The following is a 14,046-nucleotide window of genomic DNA, read 5'->3' on the forward strand; positions in this document are numbered from 1 at the left end:
CAACCAAACGTCAAATGTTTCGATCAAACTTCAATTTAAACTGGAAACGTGAAAACTGAAACAACTGTAATAATATTGAAACCATTCAAACTCCTTTAACTCGAAAATGGATGAAAACGAAGATGAAGTGGAGGTCGAAAAGGGTGTTGATCTTGGCAGCGAAGCTGACGTTGATGTTCCGGCCGAAGAGCAGGAGATAGAGACCGAAGCCGTGGAGATGGACAGCTGGGAATCATTTCACGAACGCATCGATGAACTATTAGCTAAGGAGCACTGCGATAAGACGATACGTAAACTGGATAATCGCCGTTTATCTGTGCTGCAGCGAGTACGCAATAAATACCATGATACACCCAAGGGCATAACCGAGCGTTGTCAGGCACAAAGAAGTCAAATTGATCAACAACTCGACTTATCCAGCACACGTTTGGATGAACTTGCTCGCTTTGGCAATGAGCTGGTCACAAACGTACGAGTGGCCAATGAACGAAGGGAATTGAATCGTCGCCTGTTTGAAGCCTCCCAGCAACAGAGCTTACAATTTAGCCTACAACGTGAAGGTGTTGAGACAATGGCCAAATTTGATGATATTAAAGCACGTTGGACCGAGCTTGAAGAGATTAACGAACCCATGATGCTGTGGGATCAAATCGAGGAGCAAAAGAAACGAATAGCCGATATAATGTCTAATAAGGATGATATGATTAGTGCCTGTCAAGCCGAAATCGAACGTATGAATGCCAAATATGATTTCGATCGCGAACGCCAGGCAAGTGATCTATGCTGCCTGGTTGAACGTGTTGATCATCAGGTGGAAACACTTAAGGAGGCCTACAAGCAGCACTTGCAAATGCTTCGTCATACCATCGAAGATGAACGTCAATTGTTCTCCATAACAGCTGTGGAGAAATGGCGAACCTTTTTCGATGCTCTCAATGCGAATTTCGAGGAGAAAGCCGAACTGGTCCGTAGTAGAGAGAAATTCTATGCGAAACAAACACGTCAAATCAACGAGAGCCAAGAGGAATTGACCAAGTCGACACGTATACGTCTGGAGAAGGAATGCGAACGTTTGGAATTGGAATTACGACGAACTCGTGATAATGTCTTGATGAATTCCGAAAAATTGGACTATAATTATCAAGTGTTGCAAAAGCGTAATGAAGAAAATGTCATTATAAACAATCAGCAAAAGCGTCGAGTGGCTCGTCTGCATGAAACTATAGCGAAAACACGTCGAGCCTTGAAGAGTCTTCGTCAACAGGGCAAACGGACGATTTCCCGTCTCTCGGCAGATATATACAAACTTCATTCCAATATCAATGACATGGAAATGAAGGCCTATCAATCACGTCTAAATAATCGTGAGAAATTCAATCGTGTCTGGCAAATCAATTATCGAGAATTGCAGTCCCTGATAGAACGAGTCTATCACATTGATCGCATCATCCATGAACAACAATTGGCAATGCCCTGGATACGGCCAGTTCCACCAATACCCAATATCAATAAGAGCGCCAAAAAAGGAAGTAAGATTTTGGAGCGTTTCGATTTGCGGGCTGGTAAAGTGCCAAAAAATCGTCAAATAACCAAAGCGATGCCAAAACATAAACCCGATTTGAAGGATTTGCCACCAGAATCCCTACGTTTGATGCGTAATTTAATGCGAAAATTAGCCGATCGTGGTGGTTTCCTAATCGAAGAGCGTCTACTCAAAATAATTGAACCCCATGCCGATCAAGAGAAGGTTCTAGTCCGCATTGATAATATATTTGCCGCCTTGCGTATACGTCATATGCGTGATATGCAGGAGTTGACAAAGGTTTTTCTACCCTATACCTATTGTCCGAATTGTCAGCCCCAGGGTCTGAGTCCACGCAAATGCGCTGAGGTCTTTATGAAAGATACGAAATCGAATCGTTCGCCCGATGCATTCGATGACAAACTGCAGCAAGGTTTCTTACAGCCACCGGATCGTCGCAATCAGGCGAATAAAACAATTCTTGTCAAAGGTGGAGTCGAACGGGAGCCATGCAAACATCATTATTTGGTTATGGAACCAGCTCTATGTCTTCATGCCATGAATTTGTATACATCGAAAATGCATAAACTAATGTATGAATCGGAATCGAGCAAACATGCAAACGATGTCAATTTGATACAATTTACCGATGATGAAATTCGTAATTTTTGGCGTCAATTTCTAAGCTGTTTCCCAACCTCCAAATGTAAATTGTGGAAAACTCTCGAACATGGCCTTAATCATTATGTGGAAGTATTGAAAATGCGTGTACAATATGATGCCGAAGTGGTTTTCCTGCGACGTCAGAATGAAGAGTTGAGGCATCTCCTGCAAAAGTTTAAGGTCTGAGAGCTATATAATATTTATCTGCATTCTTAATTTACTAATTTAATCCCTCCAAGAAGAATGAAACCAAATTAAAATGTATTGTATTTTTTAAAACTAGATTTTGCCTTAAAGTTTTTCATTTGGAAAGTCTTTCAGACTTTTAATTAGATCTGTCGAACATTTATGTATATTTATTTCAGTGCCGGATTAGCCATAGAGCGGTTATAGGAGCCCCGGCTATCAGAGCGCCGAAAAAAGTTATAATTCTTAATCAAAATACGTAAATAGACAAAAATTTTAATTGAAAAATTTCTTAAAATTCACCAAAACTTTTAACTTTGCTACTCTGTTTGCCAAATTTTAACTGATTTTCAAAAATTAAATATTTAATTTTAATACTTTTAGAATTTAGATTCAAATTGGAATGTTGGTAAAGTTACTTATCGGGAAATAATCCGTCACTGATCTAATACTGTCTGACAAGTGCTTATTAAATCAATTGCTAATAACCTTTTGCCTTTTAGAGGCGGGCGTGTTTGGAGGGAAAAAAAAAGCTTTCAAAGTTTACGCCAATATAATTGCAATGCTCAGTCTGATTTTTTAAATCTATATAATCTCTACATTTACACTCAACTAGCAAATTTGGTTAGGCAATAAGCGAAAACATTTCAATCATGGAAATACTGTATCAATTCAAAATCCTTGAGATCATTGAAAAAAGATAGATAATAGACGACAACTAGGGTCTCTTAGAAGGTTCCCGAGAGGATAAACATTTACCCCATTCCAAAACCCAATTTGGATTGAAAACATTTTCTTGTTAACTAGTTTTCTATGTATTATAATCTGTCTTACGCTGTTTTCGATAAAGTTGCTTGACGATACGACTACATGGAGGCATGGAGGAAAAGAAGGTGGCAAAGGAGAGCGGTCGATGGAGAACGGGCGATTGAATACCGGCGGCTTCGCTCGTTAGAGATTGTCCCACAATTGGTGCAAAGTGCAATCTTATACATAAAACGGAATAAATGTTTAAAGCGCAAATACAAAACAAAATATAGAGTTAGCCAGCAATGGAAATTAATTTATCGACAAATGTTTATTAGAGAACAACTAACCGGCAGTACGATATCAGGAAGGTTGCCCCTGTCCCTGTCCCTGTTCCCATCGTTGTAACCAATAAAAAACGGCGTAATCTTATCGTAGTTAAACAAAATTTCTGTGTTGTAGGTGCATAAGTTTTTGGTTTTTTTGTTTGGTGTTCACAGTAGTTGGAAGGTAGCAATTGACTTACCCATAGGATACATAAATCATGCGACATAGGATATTAACAACAGAAAAATCGTCATCATATGCCATATCTATAGCAGATATCGAACAGGAATTAATGTCCAGTCCGCTGCAACATGGCGAGGACAATGAGAACTATGCAGTTTCTCAAGAGGATGTGCGTCTCTTTGCTCAATTGGATGATTTAAATGCAGACTGTGATGATTTAGAATTGTTGACACCTTGCGATAATTTCGATTTAATCGATCTAGTCAATGGGGTAAGCACGAATCAGAAAGAGAGAGAGAGAGAGAGCTATACCATCTAATACCCATCTCTTAGGCTTTGCAGCAAACGCCAACAAACATTAAACTACTGAAATCAACGAAAATCAAGGCGAAAAGCAAACGTACGCCATCATCAATGACAAAAGCACAAACTCACATCTGTCCCATCTGTGGGCGTGGCTTTAGTGAGGCCTACAATTTGCGTATTCATAAAATGACCCATACAAATGAAAAGCCACATATATGCGATGCTTGTGGCAAGGGTTTTCGACAATTGAATAAATTGCGTATACATTATGTTACGCATACGACCGATCGTCCGCATAAATGTGATATCTGTGACAAGGGTTTTCGCTATGCAAATTATTTGACAGTACATCGACGTCTTCATACAGGAGAGAAACCGTATGGATGTCAAATTGAAAGTTGTCAAATGTTCTTTCATTCCATACACAAACGACGTGTTCACATGAAAATGCAACATCCATCTCATAACCAAGAGCAAGAACAGACAAAGGAACGCGACCAGGATCAGAAAACAATCATTCCGCCTTCGATTGATCCAAATCTAAGCTATACATGCCCCATATGCCAACGAGTCTTGTCGGATCAATGCTATCTAAATGTTCATTTAAAGCGTCATTACAATCAACGCGATTTCCAGTGTCCTCAGCCAGAATGTAGCAAGCGTTTCTTCAGCTCATCCGAATTGAAGCATCATCAGATTTCCCATACTAAAGTTCGACCCTTTGGCTGTACGGAGTGCGGGGCGAGATTTCTGCGAAAATCCAATTACAAACAACATATGAAAATACATGAGCGGCGGCATTAAGATACATTTATACATAGATTGGTTTTTTTGTTTAAAATATAAGTGTTTATTTAAATATACGTATGGTAGATATATATATATATATATATATATGTAAGTATTTATATATATATATATAATGGTTTTTTTTTTTTTTTGCGATTTTGTCTGGTTTCCTTTTCTTGTTTTATCATAATAATCAGAGCTTTTTTATGGTTTTGACTGGTTTGTTTTTTGCTTTTCTTAAAACTAAGTGTACAATTATCGTTTGAATTCTTTTTTTTTTTTTTTTGTATTTTGTTTTAGCTGCATTCTTGTTTGCTTCATAATAGATTTAATTAAGTTTTGTGTTCAAAAATTTCAATAAAAACTAAATTATACATCTTTCCATTCTACAATATAACAGCACAAACAAAAAAAGAAAACAATGAATTTATAAAAAAAAAAAAAATTCTTGTTTTACAATTGTTTGTTCTTTTTTTTTTGGTTTTTAATAAAATTGCAAATAAAAAAAGAAAATAAAACACAAAATAAGATTGAAATAATAATAATAATAATCATATCAAAGTAATGATAAGATCATTGACTTACAAAAACAGTTTATAGCTAAGCCAAAATTGAATATAAAAGAAGACTTAATATCTAGAGACCCAAAGCAGACAATGCAGAAGAAGAAAAAAAAGAAAGAAACAGAAAACCGAATAATTGCTGGTTACATAAAATCGGCCCGAAACTACAAATCTTTAATACAATTTCTAAAAGGATATATAAAAGCTTCACAAGCTTTGCAACAAAAAACATAAAAACTTTGATCTGTATTTCCCCAAGATCTACATCCAACGGTATCCAACACGGATTCTTGTGGTAAAATGATATGACATTCAAAAATAGTGTTGGAAAACAACGAATTTTTGTGGGAGTTTCTCATTGGCAATTTGTTTTTAGATTTTTTTGTTTCACATTTTTTGTTTTTGGTTAAACATATACACTAAACAGCGAAGAATATGTATATACTTAAAGAGAAGAGAAGATATACGCTGAAAGGTTTTCTCTTTCTCTCTCTGGCAGAACAAAAGCAAAACAAGAATTACAATTTATAACTTTCAGTTTGTTTTTTCTTTTATAGTTAAAACTTTTTCAACAACAAACAGTTTCTTCATTGCATGAAAATGTGTGTGTGTGTTTAAGTGGTTTTTTTTTCGTGTTGTTTTGTTTTGTTTAATTGACATTTGCAGTTATTAGGTATACATATATCAGTTAATGGATTCGCTTGTCGGTCTCATTTTTTGTTTAAAAAAAATAAATGCAATTATTCACGACTGTTTTGCTTCCGCTTCTAATACAATTTCAGACAGCTTATCAGTTTTACAAATATAAAAAATGTTTATTTCCGATTTGCAAATTGTATTGAAAACGGTTTGAGCAGATTTTGTTGAAGCATTTAAAGCTGCGTTTGGGATATTATTTACGATTCAAAATAGTTTGGCTTTTTTTTCTATTAGTCTTTGATTTTGTTCTCTCTATTTTGTTTTTCATTTAAACACACACACACACACACAGGCATGCAAAGTGAAATAAGTTTTCCATTTGATTTTTGTTTTTCTTGTCTTGTATTTTTAAATTTAAATTTTAATTCTTTTCCTTTTTTTTTGGTTTCTTTTTAATTCATTAGACATTCAATTAATGCAAACTTTGTTAGCAAAAAAAAAAAAAAGAAAAACAGGGAGGAAAACACTCTATGACTTTTCTTTTTTGTTTTTTCCATTCATGTACGTATAGAGAGTGAAGTGTGTTTAAGTTAGTTAGTGCAAGCTTCGAGCTCTTGATAAATCCCAGTTTTCTGTTACGGCTTTTTTGTGTTGTTCCATGTCAAATCATTTTTTGTTTTCACTTTTTTTTGTTGCTTTCTTTTTTTTTTTTTTTTTTTTGTTTGTTCCTTTTTTATGCTCAAACATTAGAAAATGTTTCTGAAATCACGGGGTTTGTGTTTTTTTTTATTTTTTCAAATATATTTTTTTTGTTGGTTTTGTTTCTTTTAGAAAGAATTTTGAATTTCGATTTCACTGTTTATGAATAGAATAGATGAATAGAAAAACAAACAAATTTAAAAAAAAGTGTACTTGTTGTTGTCGCTTAAAGGCTAAAAAATTTGTATATATATATAAAGATATTTCTCTCTTTATATATAAAGGTATATAGATCTGTATATATATATATATGTATATAGATCTGTATTTTGGGTTGTTTTGTGTGTTTGTTTGTTTGTTGTTTTTCCATTTTTGTAATTTAAGAAAAATGTCCGAGTTTTCTTCTTTTTTTTTTTTTGTAGGCTTCCTTCCGCCCATTTAATTCCATTCCATTTACGACATGGAACTGCATGGTAGACGCGGTGAACCCATTTGGGTTAGTACTCGATCTAGCCACTGTAGCGGACCATTCAAATGCAATTCAATCCAGCATGGTGTCGAGGTCACTGTCTGGCGACGATATTCAGCTCCCCAGCCCTTGACGAAGGACATGCGTATGGTGCACATGCGTGTCAATTGATAGACAGCTTCAAATCCCTGTGAGACCGATTGTGAGAGTAGGGCTGCAAATTCCTGATTATTGAAGATTTTCAAATTGCAACCGGGTGGAATTTTACAAACGGTGGCCGGATGCCAACCGTAGCGTTGATTACAATTGGGACTTTGGACAAATATCGATGAATCGCTGAGACATTCGGCAAACACTTCGCCACCAATATAATAGAGCCGCACACCCTTGCCAATGTGACGGCGCGTCTGTTCGACAACCTCATTGCGATTCACATTCGACAGTAGACCCAAACAGAAGCGTTCCGAATTGGATGGATCTGTGAAACCATCGACTGTGATCGATGGCTGTGAGGCATGGAAAGTTTCACCGACTCGTGTATTTAGCTCATAATAGGAAATGGAACACCAGAAGGCTGGCTCATGGTACATAACTGGAGCAGCATCGGCAGGCGGTGTTAGACGTGACATATTCATATTATCATTGGGATCAATGGGATCACCATCTTCGCTCATATAGCCCGGTGGCGGAGTACCTGTATTTGGTATACTACTGCCAACGCTTAAAACACTCGATTGTGAATCCATATTTTGGCCAAACGATGATAACGATTGCTGTTGCTGTTGTTGTTGTTGCTGCTGCTGTTGAAACGGCGATAATGCTGCCGTTGACACTGATATCGAGGATGAGGACGATGTGGCTGTTGAGGTTTGTGAATTTGTCGAGCCCGCACCCAATTCCATATACTGTGGCGGACTCAATGAGGCGCTGCGTATGATAGCAGCATTATAATCCGTATTATTTGGTATCTGATGTGTATGATTATCCAATGGATAGTCAACAATGGAATCTGGTGGTGTTGGCAATGATTTCGGCACCAATATGGATAGCTCAATTTTCTTATAATGGTACGGATTTATACAAATCTCCTCTTTACGCAAATGAAATGCGTACTCACAATGATCCAAGGGTTTCAATTCATTTTGCGATTGCAAATCGGGCCAACGCCATAAACGGCAATAGATCACATGTGGTAGACCCTTACGTAAATGTTCACTACCTTGCGGACCGCCGGTGGGTTTACTACGCGGCACTGTCACACAACGTGTCTGGCAATTCTGTGTGGAAATGGCACGTTCCAATTCCTCTAGTTGGGAACTCTTTTTTATTTTCTTAACCAAATTCTTGACGGCCTTTTCGGACCACTTGCCCTCGACTGTGTTATCCTCGTTGCCCTTTTTGAGTGCTAACAAACGTTTGACCACTTGTGGAGTGAAAGGCAACATCTCACAGCGAGTAGCAAGTGGGCGAGTAACGAGTTTTCGGGCAGTTGTATTCCTCCTCCTTCTCCTCCTCCGCTTTTGTCCTGTTCTGACCTGTTTTCCCCTCTTTCTTTCTCTTTTGTGGGTGGCGTATATGCACTATCTCCTTGCTGTTGTCGTATATCAGATCGGATGGATATATATTTAGCTCTCGGTAACTCTCCCACTCGTCGTTTCGTTCCGTTTGATTTGCTTTCCTTAGGCGTTACTCTAAAAATGTTTGTATACCGATTAGTTATTTGGTTTTTTTTTTCTATTTCTTTTTTTTTTTTTTTTTTTTTTTTGTTTCGCTTAGAGTGTGTATTGTGTTTTTGTGTGTGCTAATATAAATTAAAACTTGATAATTTGCATGCATGTATGTGATGATTTTACGTGTGTGTATACATATGTATATGTATGTATGTATGGGGGAAGGAGAGTAGTGTGTATGAGGAGACGGCTCTGGTTCTAGGGCCTGAATCTGATAAAAGCATGACCATGATGACGATTTCGAGTGATAATTGCTCCACGTTTAATGTGTGTGTGTGCGACGTGTTTGAATGTGTTCGTGATATGAAGTTAAAATTACTATATGCGTGTATATTGGCTAGAGTAATCTAATAAACAATTTTATAGATTTCACTGCCATTTTGAAGGTCCCATTTCAATTTAGTTTGGTTTCTTTGTTGACCATAAAATGCAATCTGTCTGCTATAGAATTAAAGTACCTACAAACAAGAGTTGATGACTGTTCCCACACTATGTGTCTACTATGAAATTCTCTTATCGAAATCAATGAAAAGTTAATGCGCCTCTATTTATTTATATACATATGTATATATTTAATCATAACACAAATCTTTGATCAGCTGTTTGTGAATCTTTTTGGTAAACTTCAAAATTAGGAAAGAATCAAAAGCTATTACACTGAGGCTCATTTGCATGTATGTATGTATGCATGTATGTACATATATGTATGTATGTATGTATTTGCCAGAATGAAGCAAGAAGATATAAATATTTACACATATACCCCACATACAGCATACAGATGAGTCCAGCAGACATACGAGGAATTGTTTTGAATCAATGTGATCAATTATTTATTGCAATTAGCATTGGATTTTACATAGGCTATTGGTTGCCTGGATGAAGACACAATGAAAAATTCAAGGATATGTTTATGCATTAAAGCTACAAATGTATATACATATACACACGCACACACACATTTAAATATGTAAATATATACGCGTATAGGAGATACATTTAGTTATATACATAGATTCATGTTCTTTGCACCGTTTCAAACCAAATTCATCAGGTTCAGATTTAAATTCAGTTATGTATCGGTATAACTCATTGAATTCGGAAATCCAATTGGAATTCCGGTTAAATCGTATAAGCGAATTTCCATTTAGAAAATTGCATAGACACATACAAACAATGAGAGAGCGAATGAGAGAGATGAAATGTGTTGTATCTACATATGAGTATATACATACATACAGTACACACACACACACACACCCTTGCACGCACTTCATGCATATGTATTCATATTTACCTGTCTAACAGTTTTTTTTTTGTTTTTTGTTGTCCCTGCAGCAGCAGCGGCGCAGACACCCGGCTTGGGCAGTATCTAGAGTCCAGTTACTTGCCTTGCCTAGCTTTATCTTGTGCTCCACTCCTAGAGGAATTCACCTACCCAATTCTCAGATTTAGATTTCGTATTTATGTATTTTGCGGTTTATTTTACTTTTTTGTGTTTTTTTTGTTTGCAACTGCAACCCTGTGCTATTGCTTCGCTTTGCGTTGGTGGCGGCGGCGGCACCGGAACCACACGACAACGACGACGTTTGATCTGTGTGCGTGTGTGTGTGTGTTTTTGGCCAGCCAGGATAGAAGGGTAGGGGTGTTGAGTTGAGGAGGGTTGGGTTGCCGTTGGTTTTTCTTCGTTTTAATTTCAAAGCAATTGCGTTCCGTTGGCGTTTGAAAGGGACAGCTAGACTAACTAACTTGCAGATACTCAGCACACACACACACACAATCACTCACACTCACACACATACACTCTAAATAGAGGCTTTCTCGTTCTACCTCAAGCTGTTTTCCCGTCTGCTAGCTGACCTTTCGCACTTTATTGAATACTTTTTTCTAGTCTCTATCTCGTCTCTCTCCCCCACACACACACACACACACACACTCGTACCACACAAAACACACACAAATTTCGTTGAAAGCAAAGCAAAGAAATTAACAATACACAGAATTATTAAATTTTTACTAATTTATTGTAATTTAGAGTCCAAAACGATTTGCCCGAAATGCAGTCTTGTCTTTGCTATTAAAAACCAAAAAGAAACACGCCCGTGTTGCCAAACTGGCCTTTTTTCCCGTCAAATCTGGCCGCCAGCATTGAGCAAGTGATGCCGCCAAGTTTAGCTTTTTCTAAATTTCGATTGCGGGAAAAATTTAAAAACAGCGGATAGCAGGATTTTATTTTCTTAATACATAATTTGCTCTTATATATATATATATGTATGAGATTCTATATGTTTATGAATGTAATTTTATCCACATTTTTGGCACGCATTGACAATATTGGCCGCATCCGGAAGGAGTTGTTGCAAAAATATTAGATATGACACAATAAACAAACAGTATAACAGTTTTAACATAGTAGGACAGTTTCCTCCTCTGTTGGTTTTTCACCACATCTTGTTGCTGTTGGTGAATTAAAATGCTGTCGCCACTGTGCATAATTTTTAAAAATTGACAGTAGAATTTGACTTAATTAATGGCCACCCAGAAGTAAACAGAGGGACTTTATTTATAATCAAAGCCGTTGACAGCCGTGCTGTCATGATCAACAAAGAACACAGATTTGAGAAAAATTTATATATTTATTAATATTACATATTGTTATTCAGGCCTAGATTTGCATTTAATAACCCAACGAAATTTATTTCAAATTAAAAATCGATGGGTAATTCACATAGATAATAATATAGCCGACCAAAATAAGCTCTGACCCAGAAAACACTTTTCTAATAGAACAAATTCAACATATTTGAACCATGCATGCGAACTCAGCGCAGCATAATCTATCAGAAGAGTGTAGCTTGTTCCCTGGGCCCGAGTTCTGTCGTCCTGTTTCATTAGTATCTGCATCTTCAACATTTTTCTATATATACAAAATAATGTGCTTTTGGACTGACTGCCTTTGCTCAGTTATCCTCAGTCTCTAAGGTGATTTCATAAATTAAATCATCATCGGCAAAGCACTGACCGGAAGCAGCGTGTTGAATCTGCATGCTGTTGTGGTGGTGGAGGTGCTGCTGCTGCTGCTCCATGGCCGCAAAATATTGTCCCTCATCAAGCAAATGCAAATTCTCGGCCACTTGTCCGTCCTCTCCCACTATCTGTCCATCAGCCTCAACTAGTAAAGCGTATTGGGATTGATTTAATCCATAATCCTGCTGCTCTATATCCCCCTCCGTTACTTCTTCAACTACCAATAGGCCCGCATCTTCATCAAATTCATCCTCATTCTCTGGTAGATTGATGTCACCCATTTCACTTTGCGCGTTGGTCTGATCATTTGTCAATCTTCTCGTATTACTGCGACATTGAATAGATCTCTTATGTGCATCGAAATAGTTAATATCGGTAAATTCCTCCTGGCACAGATGGCAGACATATGAATCCTGATTCAAATGCATCTCCTTGCGATGCCTCGCCATTTTATGGGCATCTCGGCATTGCATGCCACAAAACGGGCATTTCAACATCCTCCGCTTGCCCATGTGAACATTGCGAATGTGCTCCTGAAGTGAAAAGTTTTTAAAATATGCCTTATTGCAATATGTACACTGGAAGCGGCGTTTCTTCTCGTGCGTCGCCTCTCGATGGCGTTTCAATTGCGTATGCTGGGCGAAGGACTTGGCGCACAATTCGCAAATATGATCTTTTCGAAGGTGTCGACGCTGGTTATGGACCCGTAAATCCTGCTTGGTCGAGAAATATAATTTGCACAATTCACACACATACGGCCTAATGCCCATATGACGACGGGCATGTCCGGCCAAATATTTACAATCACGATAGGTTTCTGTACAATAGATACAGGCATACCGATTCGTTCCAGGCACTAAATGAGTCTTCTGATGCTTTGACAACTTGGATTTATGCATTACATCGGGACAAATTCCACATTCAACAAGGAGTTTCTCATCGAGAGGACTGGTTATCATTGAGAATTCCACTATGGGCGTATTATCCTCATCGAACTCCACAATGGTGGCAATAAGGTCATCAAAGAGTAAATATCTTCTTGGTCCTTTGAACTCATCCACCATTTTATCGCTTGGCTTTGATTGCGTTGTTTGTGTCGTCTCTATTTGCTCCTCCAACACTTCAGTCTCCTCCTTAATGATCTCTGATGTAATTTGAAACTCATCTTGATCGAATTCATCTAAAGCATCTTGGGATCCTTCCTCTTGCACCACATTGTCCATGTTTTCAAATTGCTGGTCATTTAGATAAAACTTTTCCTCTTCCCCTGTCGCTGCCGTCTCTGTACCAATTCCTATTGTTTCCTCATCGAATCCTTCGATATCGTTCACTACCGCATCATCTTCATATTTAATGGTCATCAATTGACGACAATTTTCCAGTTCGTCCATCATTAGTTCCGCATCATGGCCATCCTCGTTGACGATAAGAAACTCCTCACCACCGTAGTCTTGGCCTAGGGTATCCAATACTACGTAGGTGGTACCAACGTCGTCATCTTCAACATCATCAACAACTCTGTTGCCGGCTTCAACCATTGCACTTTCGATTCCCATCGCAGATCCGCCTCCTGCTCCGCCTTGATCGTTATCCTCATCTGGATATTCAGTTTTAGGTGGTAACACAAATTCTATAATATCAGAGATGTCGACATTCATGTTATTGACTTGCACACGTTTTCTTCGTTTCCTTATTGCGATTTCTAGAACAATAATTAATTTTAATTTATTTATTTCAAGAAAATGATTGTTAGTGTTGTTCCAACATCAGCAGCTAGTGGTGCAAAAGCAATGTGAATGTGACATCACTGATTCACACTCTGGCACCGCCAAATAGTGGTTAAAAAACCCCTTATTACATTTTTTGGGATTTTATCGGAGCAAGTCTATCGGCCAATCGACATTCCGGAGCAAAATGTATCGATTAATCGACATTCCGGAGCAGAACCTATCGATTAACCGACATTTCGGAGCAAAACATATCGAAAATCGAATTTGAATTTGTGCACTTTTTAAAATTTTTTTTTAAAAAATGTTTTTTTTTTTTTGTTCTATTTGTGTGGCTTTCTTCTGGAAACTCAGTTCAAAGCAAACTCGTAAAAAAACTAAAGCACAAAGCATAAAAAAAAAAAAAAAAACTTAATAAAACCGAAAATAATTCCCTCATCGTCGTTTCTCTTCTCTTTAAACTTTGTGG

At 37.5% G+C, this 14,046-nt stretch overlaps 4 protein-coding genes across 4 annotated transcripts; 2 read left to right on the plus strand and 2 right to left on the minus strand.

Moving 5' to 3' along the window:
• The first annotated feature begins 76 nt into the window (after positions 1-76).
• Positions 77-2,467, plus strand: LOC137573152 (dynein regulatory complex protein 1 homolog). Its single transcript, XM_068284999.1, has one exon. The coding sequence runs from the start codon at positions 107-109 to the stop codon at positions 2,369-2,371; it is 2,265 nt and encodes a 754-aa protein (XP_068141100.1). The 5' UTR covers positions 77-106; the 3' UTR covers positions 2,372-2,467.
• A 351-nt stretch (positions 2,468-2,818) lies between these two features.
• Positions 2,819-4,828, plus strand: LOC137573160 (zinc finger protein 239). The gene is made up of 2 exons (XM_068285007.1): positions 2,819-3,899; positions 3,962-4,828. The coding sequence occupies exons 1-2, from the start codon at positions 3,663-3,665 to the stop codon at positions 4,736-4,738; spliced, it is 1,014 nt and encodes a 337-aa protein (XP_068141108.1). The 5' UTR covers positions 2,819-3,662; the 3' UTR covers positions 4,739-4,828.
• Positions 4,829-6,951: 2,123 nt separating this feature from the next.
• Smox (Smad on X) lies at positions 6,952-10,925 on the minus strand. The gene is made up of 3 exons (XM_068285002.1): positions 10,313-10,925; positions 10,121-10,257; positions 6,952-8,784 (listed from the first exon to the last, which is right to left on the minus strand). Exon 3 carries the CDS (start codon positions 8,536-8,538, stop codon positions 7,078-7,080), a length of 1,461 nt encoding a protein of 486 aa, XP_068141103.1. The 5' UTR covers positions 8,539-8,784; positions 10,121-10,257; positions 10,313-10,925; the 3' UTR covers positions 6,952-7,077.
• Positions 10,926-11,439: 514 nt separating this feature from the next.
• LOC137573187 (zinc finger protein 189) lies at positions 11,440-13,645 on the minus strand. Its single transcript, XM_068285053.1, has one exon. The coding sequence runs from the start codon at positions 13,506-13,508 to the stop codon at positions 11,784-11,786; it is 1,725 nt and encodes a 574-aa protein (XP_068141154.1). The 5' UTR covers positions 13,509-13,645; the 3' UTR covers positions 11,440-11,783.
• Between the last annotated feature and the right edge of the window lie 401 nt (positions 13,646-14,046).

This window comes from Drosophila tropicalis, unplaced genomic scaffold (genome assembly GCF_018151085.1).
Source record: "Drosophila tropicalis isolate 14030-0801.00 unplaced genomic scaffold, ASM1815108v1 contig_4, whole genome shotgun sequence".
NCBI classification, from domain to species: domain Eukaryota; kingdom Metazoa; phylum Arthropoda; class Insecta; order Diptera; family Drosophilidae; genus Drosophila; species Drosophila tropicalis.

Bases quoted from the DNA above. Each gene is read 5' to 3' on its own strand.
- Smox (XM_068285002.1), bottom strand. From the start codon at position 8,538: ATGTTGCCTTTCACTCCACAAGTGGTCAAACGTTTGTTAGCACTCAAA.
- LOC137573187 (XM_068285053.1), bottom strand. From the start codon at position 13,508: ATGAATGTCGACATCTCTGATATTATAGAATTTGTGTTACCACCTAAA.
- LOC137573160 (XM_068285007.1), top strand. From the start codon at position 3,663: ATGCGACATAGGATATTAACAACAGAAAAATCGTCATCATATGCCATA. The intron at 3,900-3,961 runs GTAAGCACGAAT...CCCATCTCTTAG, and splicing joins TAATCGATCTAGTCAATGGG to GCTTTGCAGCAAACGCCAAC.
- LOC137573152 (XM_068284999.1), top strand. From the start codon at position 107: ATGGATGAAAACGAAGATGAAGTGGAGGTCGAAAAGGGTGTTGATCTT.